This window comes from Nelusetta ayraudi, unplaced genomic scaffold (assembly GCF_046127955.1).
Source record: "Nelusetta ayraudi isolate G7.1 ecotype Tasmania unplaced genomic scaffold, CSIRO-AGI_Nayr_v1 ptg000070l, whole genome shotgun sequence".
In the NCBI taxonomy this organism is placed as follows: Eukaryota; Metazoa; Chordata; class Actinopteri; order Tetraodontiformes; family Monacanthidae; genus Nelusetta; species Nelusetta ayraudi.
In genome coordinates, this window is record NW_027466120.1 from 1,744,264 (window position 1) to 1,757,228 (window position 12,965).

General features: G+C 44.9%; 1 protein-coding gene across 1 annotated transcript in view; it reads right to left on the minus strand.

Moving 5' to 3' along the window:
- Positions 1 to 12,965, minus strand: part of cntn3a.1 (contactin 3a, tandem duplicate 1) — a 72,996-nt gene that overhangs the window by 9,150 nt on the left and 50,881 nt on the right. The window contains exons 11-13 of the mRNA XM_076042118.1: positions 11,863 to 12,013; positions 3,596 to 3,723; positions 1,330 to 1,505 (exon numbers count right to left, since the gene is read on the minus strand). Of these exons, the coding sequence (XP_075898233.1) occupies positions 1,330 to 1,505; positions 3,596 to 3,723; positions 11,863 to 12,013 (455 nt within the window). The remainder of the gene's footprint in view (positions 1 to 1,329; positions 1,506 to 3,595; positions 3,724 to 11,862; positions 12,014 to 12,965) is intronic.

The following is a 12,965-nucleotide window of genomic DNA, read 5'->3' on the forward strand; positions in this document are numbered from 1 at the left end:
CAGAATTCAGACGCTCTGATTCATTGGGAGGAGTGCACAGACAAGCACAATGCCAAAATGATTTCTGCTCGGAGTGACTTTCTTGCATTATGGAGGAGAAAGGCACATCGCAAGTCCAGGGATGACAGGGGGGAGAATAAAAAAGTTTAAGAAATGGTTTGTAAGGACGTTCTCTTTGTCGTGAGGGACTGAAAAGGCTTTTATTCACTCCCGGCAGACAGCCACTCGCTCCTAAATGTGCTATTAGCTTTGAACTTTAAAGTTAGCGCGAGTATTAAATTGATGTCTTATCTATACAAGTGCAGAAATGCTAAGCAGTGGATGATAATTGCTTTGATGTGTAATCAGGTGTGTTGCATAGGGACGGGAAGGACACAAACTGCACTGCCACTGTGAAATATTTCTCCGGAATGAAAGAAGCGGGGGAAAAAAAATCCACACAACCACAATGATAACAAAGACAACTTGTGTTTTAAAGGCAGACTGGAAGAGCAATTCTGCTAACATGGCTTATGAAACAATTGTTTTTCCCCTTTATGATTAGTAATGGAGTCATTGACAGTCATTATGCTCGTCTCTTCTTACCAACACGTCAATGTGGGGTTAATGAATCAACAATCCACAACTATGGAGTGACAGCAGGAAAAAAAAACAGTCGGAAAAGACCTTGTTACTCCGTCGCACTTGAAGAGAGCTGCATAACTAATAAGGTCGCCTCCGCTTAAAGAACAATGTAGAGATCAACTTGCAACACTGTCTTCTTGCTTCAATAAAAATAAATAAATAAATATTTGTCCGCAACAAACTTTGCATCTGTAAAAATGAATCATCAGTTTGTCCAAAAATAAAGTCGGCCATTGCCTGTCTCTTGCATGTTTAATAACCAGGTCGTTACTGCAGTATGAGGGAAATAAGTCTGGACACGATTAAGTGAGCTTGTATTTTGCTGCCGGAAGATACTTAGTGCTAAAAGGCCCAACACGTTCATGCGGAAACGTGAAGCAGCTGGTCAGATAGATGCAGCAACCCCCCCCCCGCCCCCCCCAGAATAAACACCTCCAGACAGGAAGTGGCACTTTGATCACATTCTGTCATGTGCATCCAGTTTGAAACTTTAAAGTTGTTTTTTTTCTTCCTCTTAAGATTGAAACGTTTGCGCGTTTGTGTGTGTGTGAGTAGTGACGCTGTGAAGTGCTCTCAGATCTAGAAGGGCTTTTTTTTCAGCGACTTCTAATGCTGCAATCTTCTGGGCGGATGTCTTCCGGCCGGTGCGTCACATTTCAAAAAACGGACTCGGTGGCCCAGCTGAAGGACATCGGGCCCACTTACCCCGCCCACTTTCTCAAAGTACGACCAGTGGCTCCCGAAGTGGATGAGCTGCTCGTTGAAGAACCAGGTGAACTTGAGGTCCAGCGTGGCGTCGTGAGACACCTGGCAGGGCAGCACAATGCTCTCGCCCACCGTCACGTCCAGGTGACCCGCCGGGCTGGTGATCAGAGTGGGTTCTGTGGGCGGTGAGAGGTGACATCATTAGTGCGGCGGGGCCCCGTCACCCTGTGTCATTTTAAAACCACGACGGCTATTTTCTTCTTCTTCTTTTTTTTTTTTTTCATTTATCGCACACGATTCCAATTGCAGTTTGTCCCCCGGATGATGTCCGGGGGACAAACTCAATTTTATTGAGGTCCGCCGACCAGACCACGTAATGCACGTCTGTCTTCCCGTTTTCGTACGTCGCGCTGCTATACATCACCAAACAAAGCGGAAGAGAAGCCAGAGAACTAAACAAACAAACAGCAGAGGAGCAGAGAACCATTACGGCGGATCAGATCTCAGCCTATAATTTGCCACAGTTTGTGCCCAGACAAAAAGCCATTATTTCCTTCCATCCTCGCTGTTGCGCCGCAGATCAACATAATCTTTCGCTCCGTCTCAGCCGGGAGTCTGGTTCCGGGGGAGCCGAGGGGTTTGGGGGGGGAGTGGGCCTGGGGTGGGAGGTGACCGTGCAGAGGTCCGCGCCGTGAATTATGCATGCACGTCATAGGCGTCTAATGGACAGGGAAGGCAACGCGGCATGTCAGGGGGCGTATAGCTCTATATTTGGCCCTGTCAAAACAAGCCAGCTTGTTTTCCGCATGTCACCCGCTTACGGAGAGCTGACCGGTCACGGCAGAGTAAACCAGGTGCCTCTCGAGAGGGGGGCGAGGGGTCGGGGGGGGGTGTTTGGGGGCGAGTCCGCAGCACCAGCTGCAACACGAAGAGGTCTAAAAACTTTTCTGCCTCCGCTTGCAGAGCTGTCACACTCATTTCCTGTTATGGCTGCAAGGAAAATCACAAATTGGCTCCCTCATTCCCTTTAGTATGCTCGGCGCACGCCACCGCAGCCTCTAATCTTATGGGATGACAGTGTTCCCCTCAACAGCCCGACAGAGAGTCGTACGCGCCTGACGTAGTGCGCGCGGGCTTTAAATTCGTACGAGTCGCCCGAGAGACGATTTTACGGCAGTTGATTTCAAAGATTTGTTGACTTCAAGGAAAATAAATTAGGCCCCCGCAGAAAAAATTCAGTCAAGTTTAGGAGCAGCAGTGCATTTTGGGTTCATCAGTCACTTTATCGCCCACCTACTGTGGCTGTTCAAGTATATAAAAGAGAAAAACCAGCTGATAACTTTTCAAAAACAGGATGAAAAAAAATCTCCTTTTCTGCTGTAATTTAGAATTTTCTAGTTTCAATCTTTGAAACTATGCAGGTGTCAAGGTTTTGTATCAATCCTTGATATTTGAGGTCGAAGGAGTTTTGCACACATAGAAGGGAAGTGCAAAGGCCAACTGTTGCTATGAAGTGCATCAATCCAATAATTTGCTGAGCCTTGATCAAGTGACAAAGCATGCGTCCATTCTTCTGTCTTTCTTTGTGGCCTGTGCGGAGGCAGCCGCCACAAAAGTTGGTGGCAGGGAATGGGTGAAACAGCACTTTCTGCACTGAACTATTTCTTCCAAAAATCCATATGAGAGACAAAAAAATTTATGCATAAAAGATATTCAGAAGGCACTTTATAAATAAATGCACACGTCTCTATATTGCGCATGCTCCATTTGTAAAAGTAAAAAGTCTTAGCATTGAGAAAAGAACCCCCCCCCCAAAAAAAAAAAAAAAAAAAGATTCTTCTGTGCAACTCTATTTGCAATTCAAAAAAACTTGAAAAAGAGGAATCACCAAAGGGCATTTTAATAGAGCACTGTTGTTGAGTCTGCGCTTTAGAACGGCCTAAAAAATTCATTGTGCTGCAGGAGTGTGTAATTTTAATGGACCGCAGTCTTAAAGGCACAGAGCGTGGCTGTGGGCCATGAGGTGAAGGAGGAGGACAGAGGGGGAAAAAAATAATAATGAATTAAACATTGAAGCGCACAAGTCCCACTTCCTGCAGCCAATCAACTAATTGGATAGTGCAGCCGTCAGCGTGTAATGAACACCATCTTACCTCACACCTGCAGGTTCACCAATAGTGCAGTGGTGGCCGGGGTGGGGAAATCTAGACGCAGCACTATTCAAGAATTAATTTATTGTTTTTTCATGCCTCTTTCAGTCTCTCACCTTTGACCTGCAGGCTGCCGGCACTGCTCGCTACTCCAAACTGGTTCCTGGCGACGCACGTGTACAGGCCCGCGTCTGACTTGGAGACGTTGGAAATCCTCAGGGAGCCGTTGTCCAGCACCATAACCCTGCAGGTCAGAACAGTGGAAAGTGCACCAGCGGTTAGTTGACGTGGTCCGAACTTTGACTGAGGATGCTTTGCATCCTGGCGCAACGGTCCCTCAGGTGGATCTGTGTTAAAATGTCATTTTTCACCCGCATGAGTGGCTTTTCATGGCATAACAGATGGATGCTGAAGTACATCCAGCTGATCCTTCTGTAGGAGGGAACACTGCACAACAAATGCATGTTTATATCCAGAAATCTCAGAAACTCGTTGAGTAAGACAACACAGTAAAATAATATGAAATAGCAATTCTTAAAAAACAAAAACAAAAAGCGCTCGTAAAAAAAAACAATGTTATGTATTTCAGGAGCTAAAGGGAATTAAAGAAAAACATAGGGTGAAAATCCTGGTGGAGGTTGTCATCATTCATCCATGAAAAGATCATTTAAAACAAAAACTACCCTAAATGATGATGAAAGTCCTGCACTCTTTATCAGGACCCAAGTCAGCGCAGTTTAATTGATTTAAGTTTTAAGAGAAGACTGTAGGGTGTGAAAGTGATCACAACGAGCAATAAGCAAAATAGCATATAAAGATAAACTAATCATCTACACTTACTGCACATGTCCCTGCACCAAAACAAGCCAACAACACACTGATGTCATGGCTGCAGCAGTACGGGTCACAAATTTTCCCTCCGCCTAATTGGCTGAGAAAGACTCTTTTAATAAGAAAACCGCCAGATCTCATTACTGGACTCAAGCCAAGGTAAAAGACACAATGTATTCTAAGGGATTCAGAGAACAAGGTACATTGTACCATCATCAAATTGGCTTCAGCAGACAATGGCGCTCAAATAAAATAATTTCTATGCGCCTTGAATGCTGTGACATTTGCTTTTGTCAGACACAAGGTTTTATACGGATCGATCGAGCGCCTCAAGGCGGGGGATCAAATATTTCAATGTTTCAAACACTCGAGAGGTAAACAAAAAGGGTAGTTAAGAGAGGAGGCGCTTGAAATAAGTCAATTAAATCCCAATTTCTGAGAAGCACTGAGATCATTTACTCTTCTATATTGTTTGGTGCTATGCGCAGTAATATGCAATTACTGCCCGCCGCTGTGCAGCCATTCCGTCTCACGAGTGCTTTGGGTGCGGAGACGAGGCGAGAGCGCACGCAGTGGCGTGCACCAGACACTGGTTTTAATCTGGTGGAGATTTTTTTTTTTTTGTATATTTCAGTGACATTTTCTCTAGCAGAGAAACCAATTTGACCTGCGGTGAGAGATAATAAAGGAAGCTGGAACCACTATGACAGATTACACCACTGAGTCCAAATAACAAAGAGTTTCATTGCATCTGTCGGCATCATCAGTCATGCCTGACAGATTTCCTCTGACAGAGAGCGCACCGCCGACACTTCGCCTGTCAACAAGGTGATTTAGTGGCATGAAGTTATATATGAAAAAGGAATCAGCAACAAAGCCCTGCTGTGGAATAAATAAATAAATAAATGAATGAATAAAGTGCAGCCAGTAGTTCTTACTCAGTTTTCACCCTTGCAGGGAGAATTCAATTCATCCCTGAGCTTCTTTCTCCAAATTCTCCCCAACTCAAACAATCAGGAGAAATTTGCTTTTTTTCATTTTGTTTAGACACACTTTTGACACTTTAAGTGCTCACGGTTTTTTTTGTCTTTCAAAGGTAGAAAACCACACTATATAAACGCCGCTGCAGCTGACTTTCTGAGGCCATTTGCAGGTTGGTTGGGCTCTTAAAAGCCCGTCAGTGTCACGGGGACCTGACAACGGGGAAACGTGCGCGGATGCACTTAGGTGAAAAAAAACAAAAACATAATAGTGTTCGTTTGCTAGTGTTTTTAAGTCAATTTTCAATAAGGCTCAAGGATGGATGCAAATGTTTTAAATGGCAAACTTGTTTGGCATGCTGCACTCAGCAATGAGGAAAAACAAAATGTTTGCGGGAAGTCAACTGAATCACAAGGTGACACATAACACAAGAAAGCAAGGGTTTTTTATTATAACTATAAAAGATGTGTTAAAAAGCTACATTTATTTTATTTACTTAATTAAATTCTTTGTTCGAGCATAAAAAGCCCAAAAATCCCGGAAGTACAGTACGTAATGCACTGGTGGAGGGATTATTTGTATTCAGTGTAAAGACAACACATTTCATTTCAAAACTGAATTTCTTTTTAGTTAGTTACAAGTACATCTGAATCATGAACATTAATGTATCACTGAATAATTTATCTGGACTGCTCTTCAGGATTGATCCTTTTGTCTTTCCTGTTATCAAAGTGTTTCATCGGATTTGAAAACACATTTTCCTTCCTCTCTTCCCTCTCATCTCTGCAAGGCACTGCACATGATCCATCGCATCCCTTCAAAGACAGGAAGTCGGGAGGTTTGTGCTGATTTCCTGTGCTCATCCTTTTTTTTAAATAGCCAAGTTTCTTAGCGAGCTTTCCTTGCGGACAGTGATTTTTTTGTTAATTACAGCTGATGTAGAATGATGTAGCAGTCCATAGTATTGTCTGTGTATTGACGAAGCTTTTCTGCCATTTATTTATCTAGAATTAATTTGACTCTGGGGAATCAGACAAGCAGAAACCTTGAGTTTGTTATCCTAACCAGACAGGCTGAAAACCTATCAAACTCTGTTAAGTAACGTTAAGTATATCGCATATTACATGAGCAATGCAACAAGAGCGCAGAATAGGAGGTCCTGGGTTCCATCCTCGGCTACTGTCTCCAAAAAGAGCCTCAGAGGTGTGGTGATCCCAAGGCGTGATATTTGAAAAGTAAAGAGTTGTGTGAGGAAGAGGGGGAAAAAAAACGACTTCATCAAACATGTGAATCAATTCCACATGACTGGCTGTGGGGACCCCTGAAGGAGAAAGCCAGACAGAAGGGAAGAAGAATGCGAGAACTATTAAAGCATCTCCTCGCATTGTGGAAACACAACATAATAATTCTACTTGTGCTGCCTTTCAAAATTCAGCCGACAAAAGTGGGATATTTCTGCGCTATCTCCCTGCGAACCGTTACTGCAAGTATTTTCAAAATGAATGCAACATCCAAGTGGCCACTCACTGTGCAGCCGTGCCTGATGCGAGCAGGCATTAAAATGCCCATGACGTTCTTCAACGGTGTTGTACAGCAACAACCCAGGTAACTGTGTTGGTACGGTGTATATACCACAAAGGAGACAAATTAAAAAAAACAAAACAATAAAAACAGGCAGTTACAGGTTAATTACTATCCCTGATAGTTGGCTGCTATCTGCAGGAGATCTCTGGAGAGCAAAACATAATAATGAAGGCAGACAAGGGGTCCAGTGTTCAGTCAAAAATCCCCCTGGCAACACTGTCTCTGATCTCCCTGGAGGAGGCCATCACGCGTGAAAAAAAATTCCCCACGGGAATCAATAAAATATCAAACTGCTAATAATGAATTCCCTCAAGCCAAGGGGGCAGCTGCTGCTTGTTAAACAAATAATTCACTCAGCCCCAATCACATCAAAGTTGCTGAAAACAAACCGTGAGCACTGGGAAACATTAATATGGCGAGAGTGTGAAAACAGTTTGCCGTCTCAGAACGAAGATGCCGAAGATGACAAAAGGCTGCCAATTACATATTTGTTCAGGCTCCACTTCTGCCTTGTTCAGAGGCATTTAATTTCAACGTTCATCCCACTGCTTTCTTCAATTATTGCTTTTTATTACGTTCCTCAACACTGCAGTGCTGTTTCTTATGGTTTTAGTGGGAGCTTCCTTTCCTGAACTGCAGCAAGAGATCACCATTATTCTCGCTAGCCTTTAAGCTTACGCAGGTTCACGGCTCATTGCCACATATATATTTCCCACATATATTGACCCTCGGTGTGCTCTCCCGGGTGTTCCAAAATCTTGGCTAATGAATACAAAAAAAAACCCACAGTGAGAACACTGTGTTTTTCAAGAAAGGCCAGCTATATGATTTACATCTGTGCGAGAGCTGTATCTTGGGGGGAAAAAAAAGAAAATCACATTTTCAAGTCAAGCTACCACTGCATTGTTTTATTATAGTCAATGTGGTTTTCCTGTGGTTTCATTTGTTTTTGTTTGTGTCTGAGCCACTCTGAGGAAACAATCTATCTCAAGGGTTATGATTTAATCATTGGAGTTTTTTATAGCTATTTTTCAATGTTTTGGACGCCATTTCAACTCGCAATAATTAAAGCTATGCATAAATGCTTTGCCCAGTAGTCAAGCCGTTGTCCGCAAGTTGATCTCACGTGAGAAAAATATGAATTTTTGATTTTTAAGAGGCAGCGTGGCCTTCCGCAAATGATTAGGGTTGAGCTGTCAGGTGGCGCCAACGAGGATTAAAGAGTCAAAGATACATTTGCCTCCCTTTAAAGAGCCCGATCCTTAAAGAGCTGGGAGAGACTCTCCTCTCTGGGCCGCCGAGTGCTTCTTTCGTAATGGACCATAACAAAGAGTTATGGCGATGAGATGCTGCTCTGATAGGCCGGCCCATTAAAGTGTACGGCCTTATATGTGGAGCTCTACCTGCCCACCAAAAAAAGGCTAAAAGGGGACGGTGACAAATGATGATGTTTGGCACGTTAGACGCCTGAAGAGCTTCCACTTTGCAACCTTTCCTCACGACGACTGCCCTGCAGCAATTAAGGTACGGCAGGAGTGGGGGGGTTGGAATTTGTGGTGCGCATTAAACTGGGAGCAGTGCGATATAGCAAACAGGCACTTTATCTCGACCTTATTGGCTGCCGTGTAAGTGAGCTACCGCCTGTAATTTAAAAGTCTCTGCTCGGTGTAGCCGGGGCCTAAAAGGCTGCAAATGAAAAACATTATTTTAACCATCAGTGGGGGGAAAAAAGCAAAGCTCCAGTATGGACAGAAATTGCAGCTATTCCCTCGTCCTGCTTATTTTAATCCCTAGACAGGATGCTGTATAGTGGCACCACCACCACCACCACCACACAGAGAACCTCTTTAGTAGATTAAAGAGTGAATTATGTTTTTGTTATACGCGCATTACAGTTTTATAGTCAAACCACCTTAAAAAAACAAAAACAGGACAAATGCGTCTGTTTCGCAAGTTCCTGCCAGCGGTGAAGTTGAGTTTGAGCGAGGGCGCAGCGGCTAAGCGCTCAGCAGGCTGGCACTGGAGCCATCTTGCTACACTTGCCTGAGACGTGAGCTAATGTGCGCGACACGATGGCGTGATTTCATTAAGTAATCAGATCCTGCCTTGTTTTTAGTTGATTTGTTTCCCCTCCCCTGCGCCGGATCCTTGAAAAACATTATCCCGGGAAGATTAGAAGGAATTATGGGTATTTTAGTTGAGCCAGTGGGATGGATTAGTGTTGTGCCACAGCTGTGAAAAGCGCTGGGTAGCAGCCCCATTTCAATATGGAGGGAGCTAAAATGCCAGCGAGCCGGGGAAACAGGGGGATATCGTGGCGGAGAAATGAAGTGCTAATGTCGGGGCCTAACGTCTCGTATGCGGCTCGGCGCTCCGCTCCGCCGAGAGGCTGTAACGCTAAATCTCAAATAGGAAATCTCACCTTTATGGGTGTTGTCTCTTCCAGCGGATGCATTTTCCCTTCTATCTTAAGAGGATGATAAATCGGCAAGGCCGGGGCTATAATACAGCAGGTAACACACATAATCCTGATGCTATTTCTGCCGCTCGCCGTCAAATAAAACACGGCTCTCCTTCTGCGAGGTGTCTGGCAACCGGCAGCCTGGCACCGGGTAGCAACAATCAGGCCGCAGGTACAGTTTCGCCGAGCCTCCGTCTCTGACAGGAGGAGGCACAAACACGACTAAATCGGACGCACTCCCACCGCGCTGGGGATGGATGTGCCAGAGTCTGTTTGTGTGTGAGGAGGGGAAGAGAGCTGCTGAACATGTTGAAAAATTAATCCCATATCAAATGAGAAACGTGGAGCCCCGCCACGTCGCCGCGTGTGCCAGCGGGTGCGTCTTGCCCCCCCGCTGGCACATTCCAGCGCAGAGCGAAGATGTAATCGAACAGAAGGTGGAGACTTCACGTTAAGTGTCTGTGTGCAGTTCCTTTAAATATAAATATAGCGACACGCTCACAATGGACTGATGATCCACTGTTATTTCGGACGTGGCAGCACGAGCAATTTGAAACCCCTTATGTTAATATTCCACTCTGATTCTATTTAGGCTCATATTAATCTGGTTTGGGAAGCCTCCTTCAGTAATATAAACAGAGCATGCACCTGTTCTTTTGTTTGTTTTTTTGACTGTGAGCAAGCCACCTGTTGGATGAGTCCTGCTAATTGAGATCTTGACTAATTAATTTGCATTGTGTGTATATATACATAGAATTTTACCCGCATCACACGCTTAGCTGGAAAAAAAAGAATGTCTTGAAGGATTTTGTGTGACGTGAAAGAGATGGAACGAAGATACACAATGGGGGCCACCTGCTTGCTGAGGAGCAAGAGGAGAGGAGAGGGCGGTCATTTGAATATCACTCAGCTTCATTGTGCGAGAAGGAATACTAGTGGAATATTGATTTGCATTAACATTGCAAATGGGAAAAAGTCTTAGAATAGAATAGTAGAACAGTATACCAGAATATATGTGAAACATGTAAATATCGTTGTTCAGAAAGCTGGAACAGATAAGTCTTTTTTTAATCGAACCTTGTGAAGACTGGAGTCCTGCAAATATTAACCAGTGGTGATATTTCACAAGACATAGAAGACTAGTTCACATGGAGCAACGTACCAAGGCTGACTGTGTGTCTTACTGAAATACTGAACTGGAAGGAAAAGGAAAGGAAAACATTCTGATGTCTAACCTTTCATTGGCAGACTAAATCTCAAATGAGAACAGGACTGGCTTCTTTGACTTCAGAGATGATTTTCTGCGTCTGTTTGGGTTGTGGTGGAAACTAAGAGCAGTGTTAGTCATATGACTTATCAGCATCACATAGGGCCATATAATTGGGGATAGGGGATTTCTTCACTGGGCTCTGATCCTCTCATTAGACCACAAGAATCTTGTGTTGATTTGAGAAACTCGGATGCTGTCAGCAGACGCGGACCAAACAGCAGCCGTACCCAATTAGACAGACCAACAACCAAACCAAACTGAGGAGGAGGTGACACGAAAACGAGACCATTCCTCAGCAAAAGCATCCGTCTTCTGCAAAGAAGCTTTGGTTTGCAGTCATTTGTTTGTTCTTTGAAATAAATCCTCTGCACAAGATGCTCATCAGGAAGTGTGTCTTTTGTTTGGGTGGGTGAGGAGGGTTGGGGACGGGAAAGGAGACTGTTATGCCTAGGTACACAGACCATGTGAAGTCACCTTCACCTCCAAACACAAACTATGAAGACTGAGGTAGTTAAAGCTGCCTTTGACCAGGTGCCTGCTGGCTGTTGTGTGAGAAAAACAGCACGAGCCCTCATCGCTAACTGGCCACGGCATCGAATTCTCAGAGAGAAACTGTTTTTCCCCCCCGCTTCATCTGATTGACACCTCTTCCTGCGTCTTTCTCTCCTCCTCGGCTGCCTACAAAGGCATTGCGCTGGCCTGCACTTAACCCGATTTCTAATAAAACAAGGCGTCCAGCTAGTTCCCCCTGGTGTCAACGCCGCTATCTCGCAAGAATGCGTGTAGTTCGGCGGCTCGCCGATTGATCGGTCCTTTGGAGGATTCTACCTGCTTCTTCCGTGTCTTGACGGCGGTCTGATTCGCAGTTTGCCTCATGCTCTAATGACCCTCCCAGCCTTACATGCCGCTAATGAGCTGATGGATCAGCACATCGATCCAAACCTGCCGCGGCCCGCGAATGGCCAATTACGTTGAGTAAACAGTGCAGAAACCGTCGCTGAGCGCAGCCAGGAACGGCAGAGTACAATAGTGTTTCCGAGGAAAGAGAGAAATGTAGGGTGCGTGAGGGAGGGCGGAGGAGCGCACAGCGTGTTATGCAATTCAAATTGTATCCAGTTAAAACCGTGGGGCCTCTGTGCTCTGCAGTTCTGTCACCAAGGATATCGAATGGGCAAACATAAAATAACGAGTTGATGCGACGCAAGTAAAGCAGGCAAACCAGTGGGGTGAGGGTGAGGTGGCGCACGCAGACGTACCTGTAGCTCTCTCGCAAGGCCTCCTTCCCCTTCCTCCAGGAAATGACACCTCGAGGAGACATCCTGGGCTTGCATTCGATCAGAACGTCCCCGCCCTGGCGAGCAAGAGTCTGCGTCTTCACCAGGTTCTGGGAGAAGTCTGGGGCAATGGCTGGCAGGGGAGGAAAGACGGTGATTAGGTAGACAAGACATTGGCAGGTTCCAGCGAATCAATAGTTGGCTCACCGTCGGGTAGGTGTAGCCATAAGGTTATGTGCTTCAGAATCCCCCCTTTAAATTTGTAGACATATTTAGAAGCATTGCAGACTTAACTGCAGAATTAAGACTGACTTCCATGTTTGGTTGTAACCCACGAACACACTGCAACTTCAAATCACGCCAGCCATCTGACGCCACTATTTCAACGACACACTACCGATCGTGTGGTAGTTGCTGTCATTTTAATCCCATAAAACACCCCCGCTGCAAAACTGCGGCACAACCAAACAGAATACCATTGTTTTCTTCAGTCAGTCAGACAGAGTGATATTAAAACATAAATACAGGGGACAAGACTATAGCTGCATTAACTTTAAATAGCATTTTCATTGTCAAACATAGTTTTATTTCTAATTCCATTCATTTTCCTTAAGAGGACATTATGCATTAGCAATGAAGCTGTAGCGCTCTGAAACAAAAAAAAAAGAAGAGAGAATGTGTAATGAGTCGAAGGCTTCGGCGCTGCTCCTGAAGGCCTTAATTACCAAGGCGCCGCCGTCTGGGGCTGTTCTGTATGCGAGCTGTATTAGCAGGAAGCTCTTCAAAGTGAACATGCCGCCTGGCGCTGCTGACACGGCTACACGGCTGCCAGAGCACGCAAACACAACAATACATCCAACCCAACATGTCGGCACTTTAGTGAGAGACACAGACGTTCGTTCCTACCGCGGACACAATAGCCCACTGTTTTCCCCATAACAGGTTTTCCTTTTCTTTAAACAATGAATTTACATTTTCGACCCTGGGTTGGAAAATTTATAGCTTCAATAAAGTCTCTCATACAGGGAATGACTTAATGTGAGAGACGTGTTGCATTTTAATTACACGTTTCACAATAGAAGCTT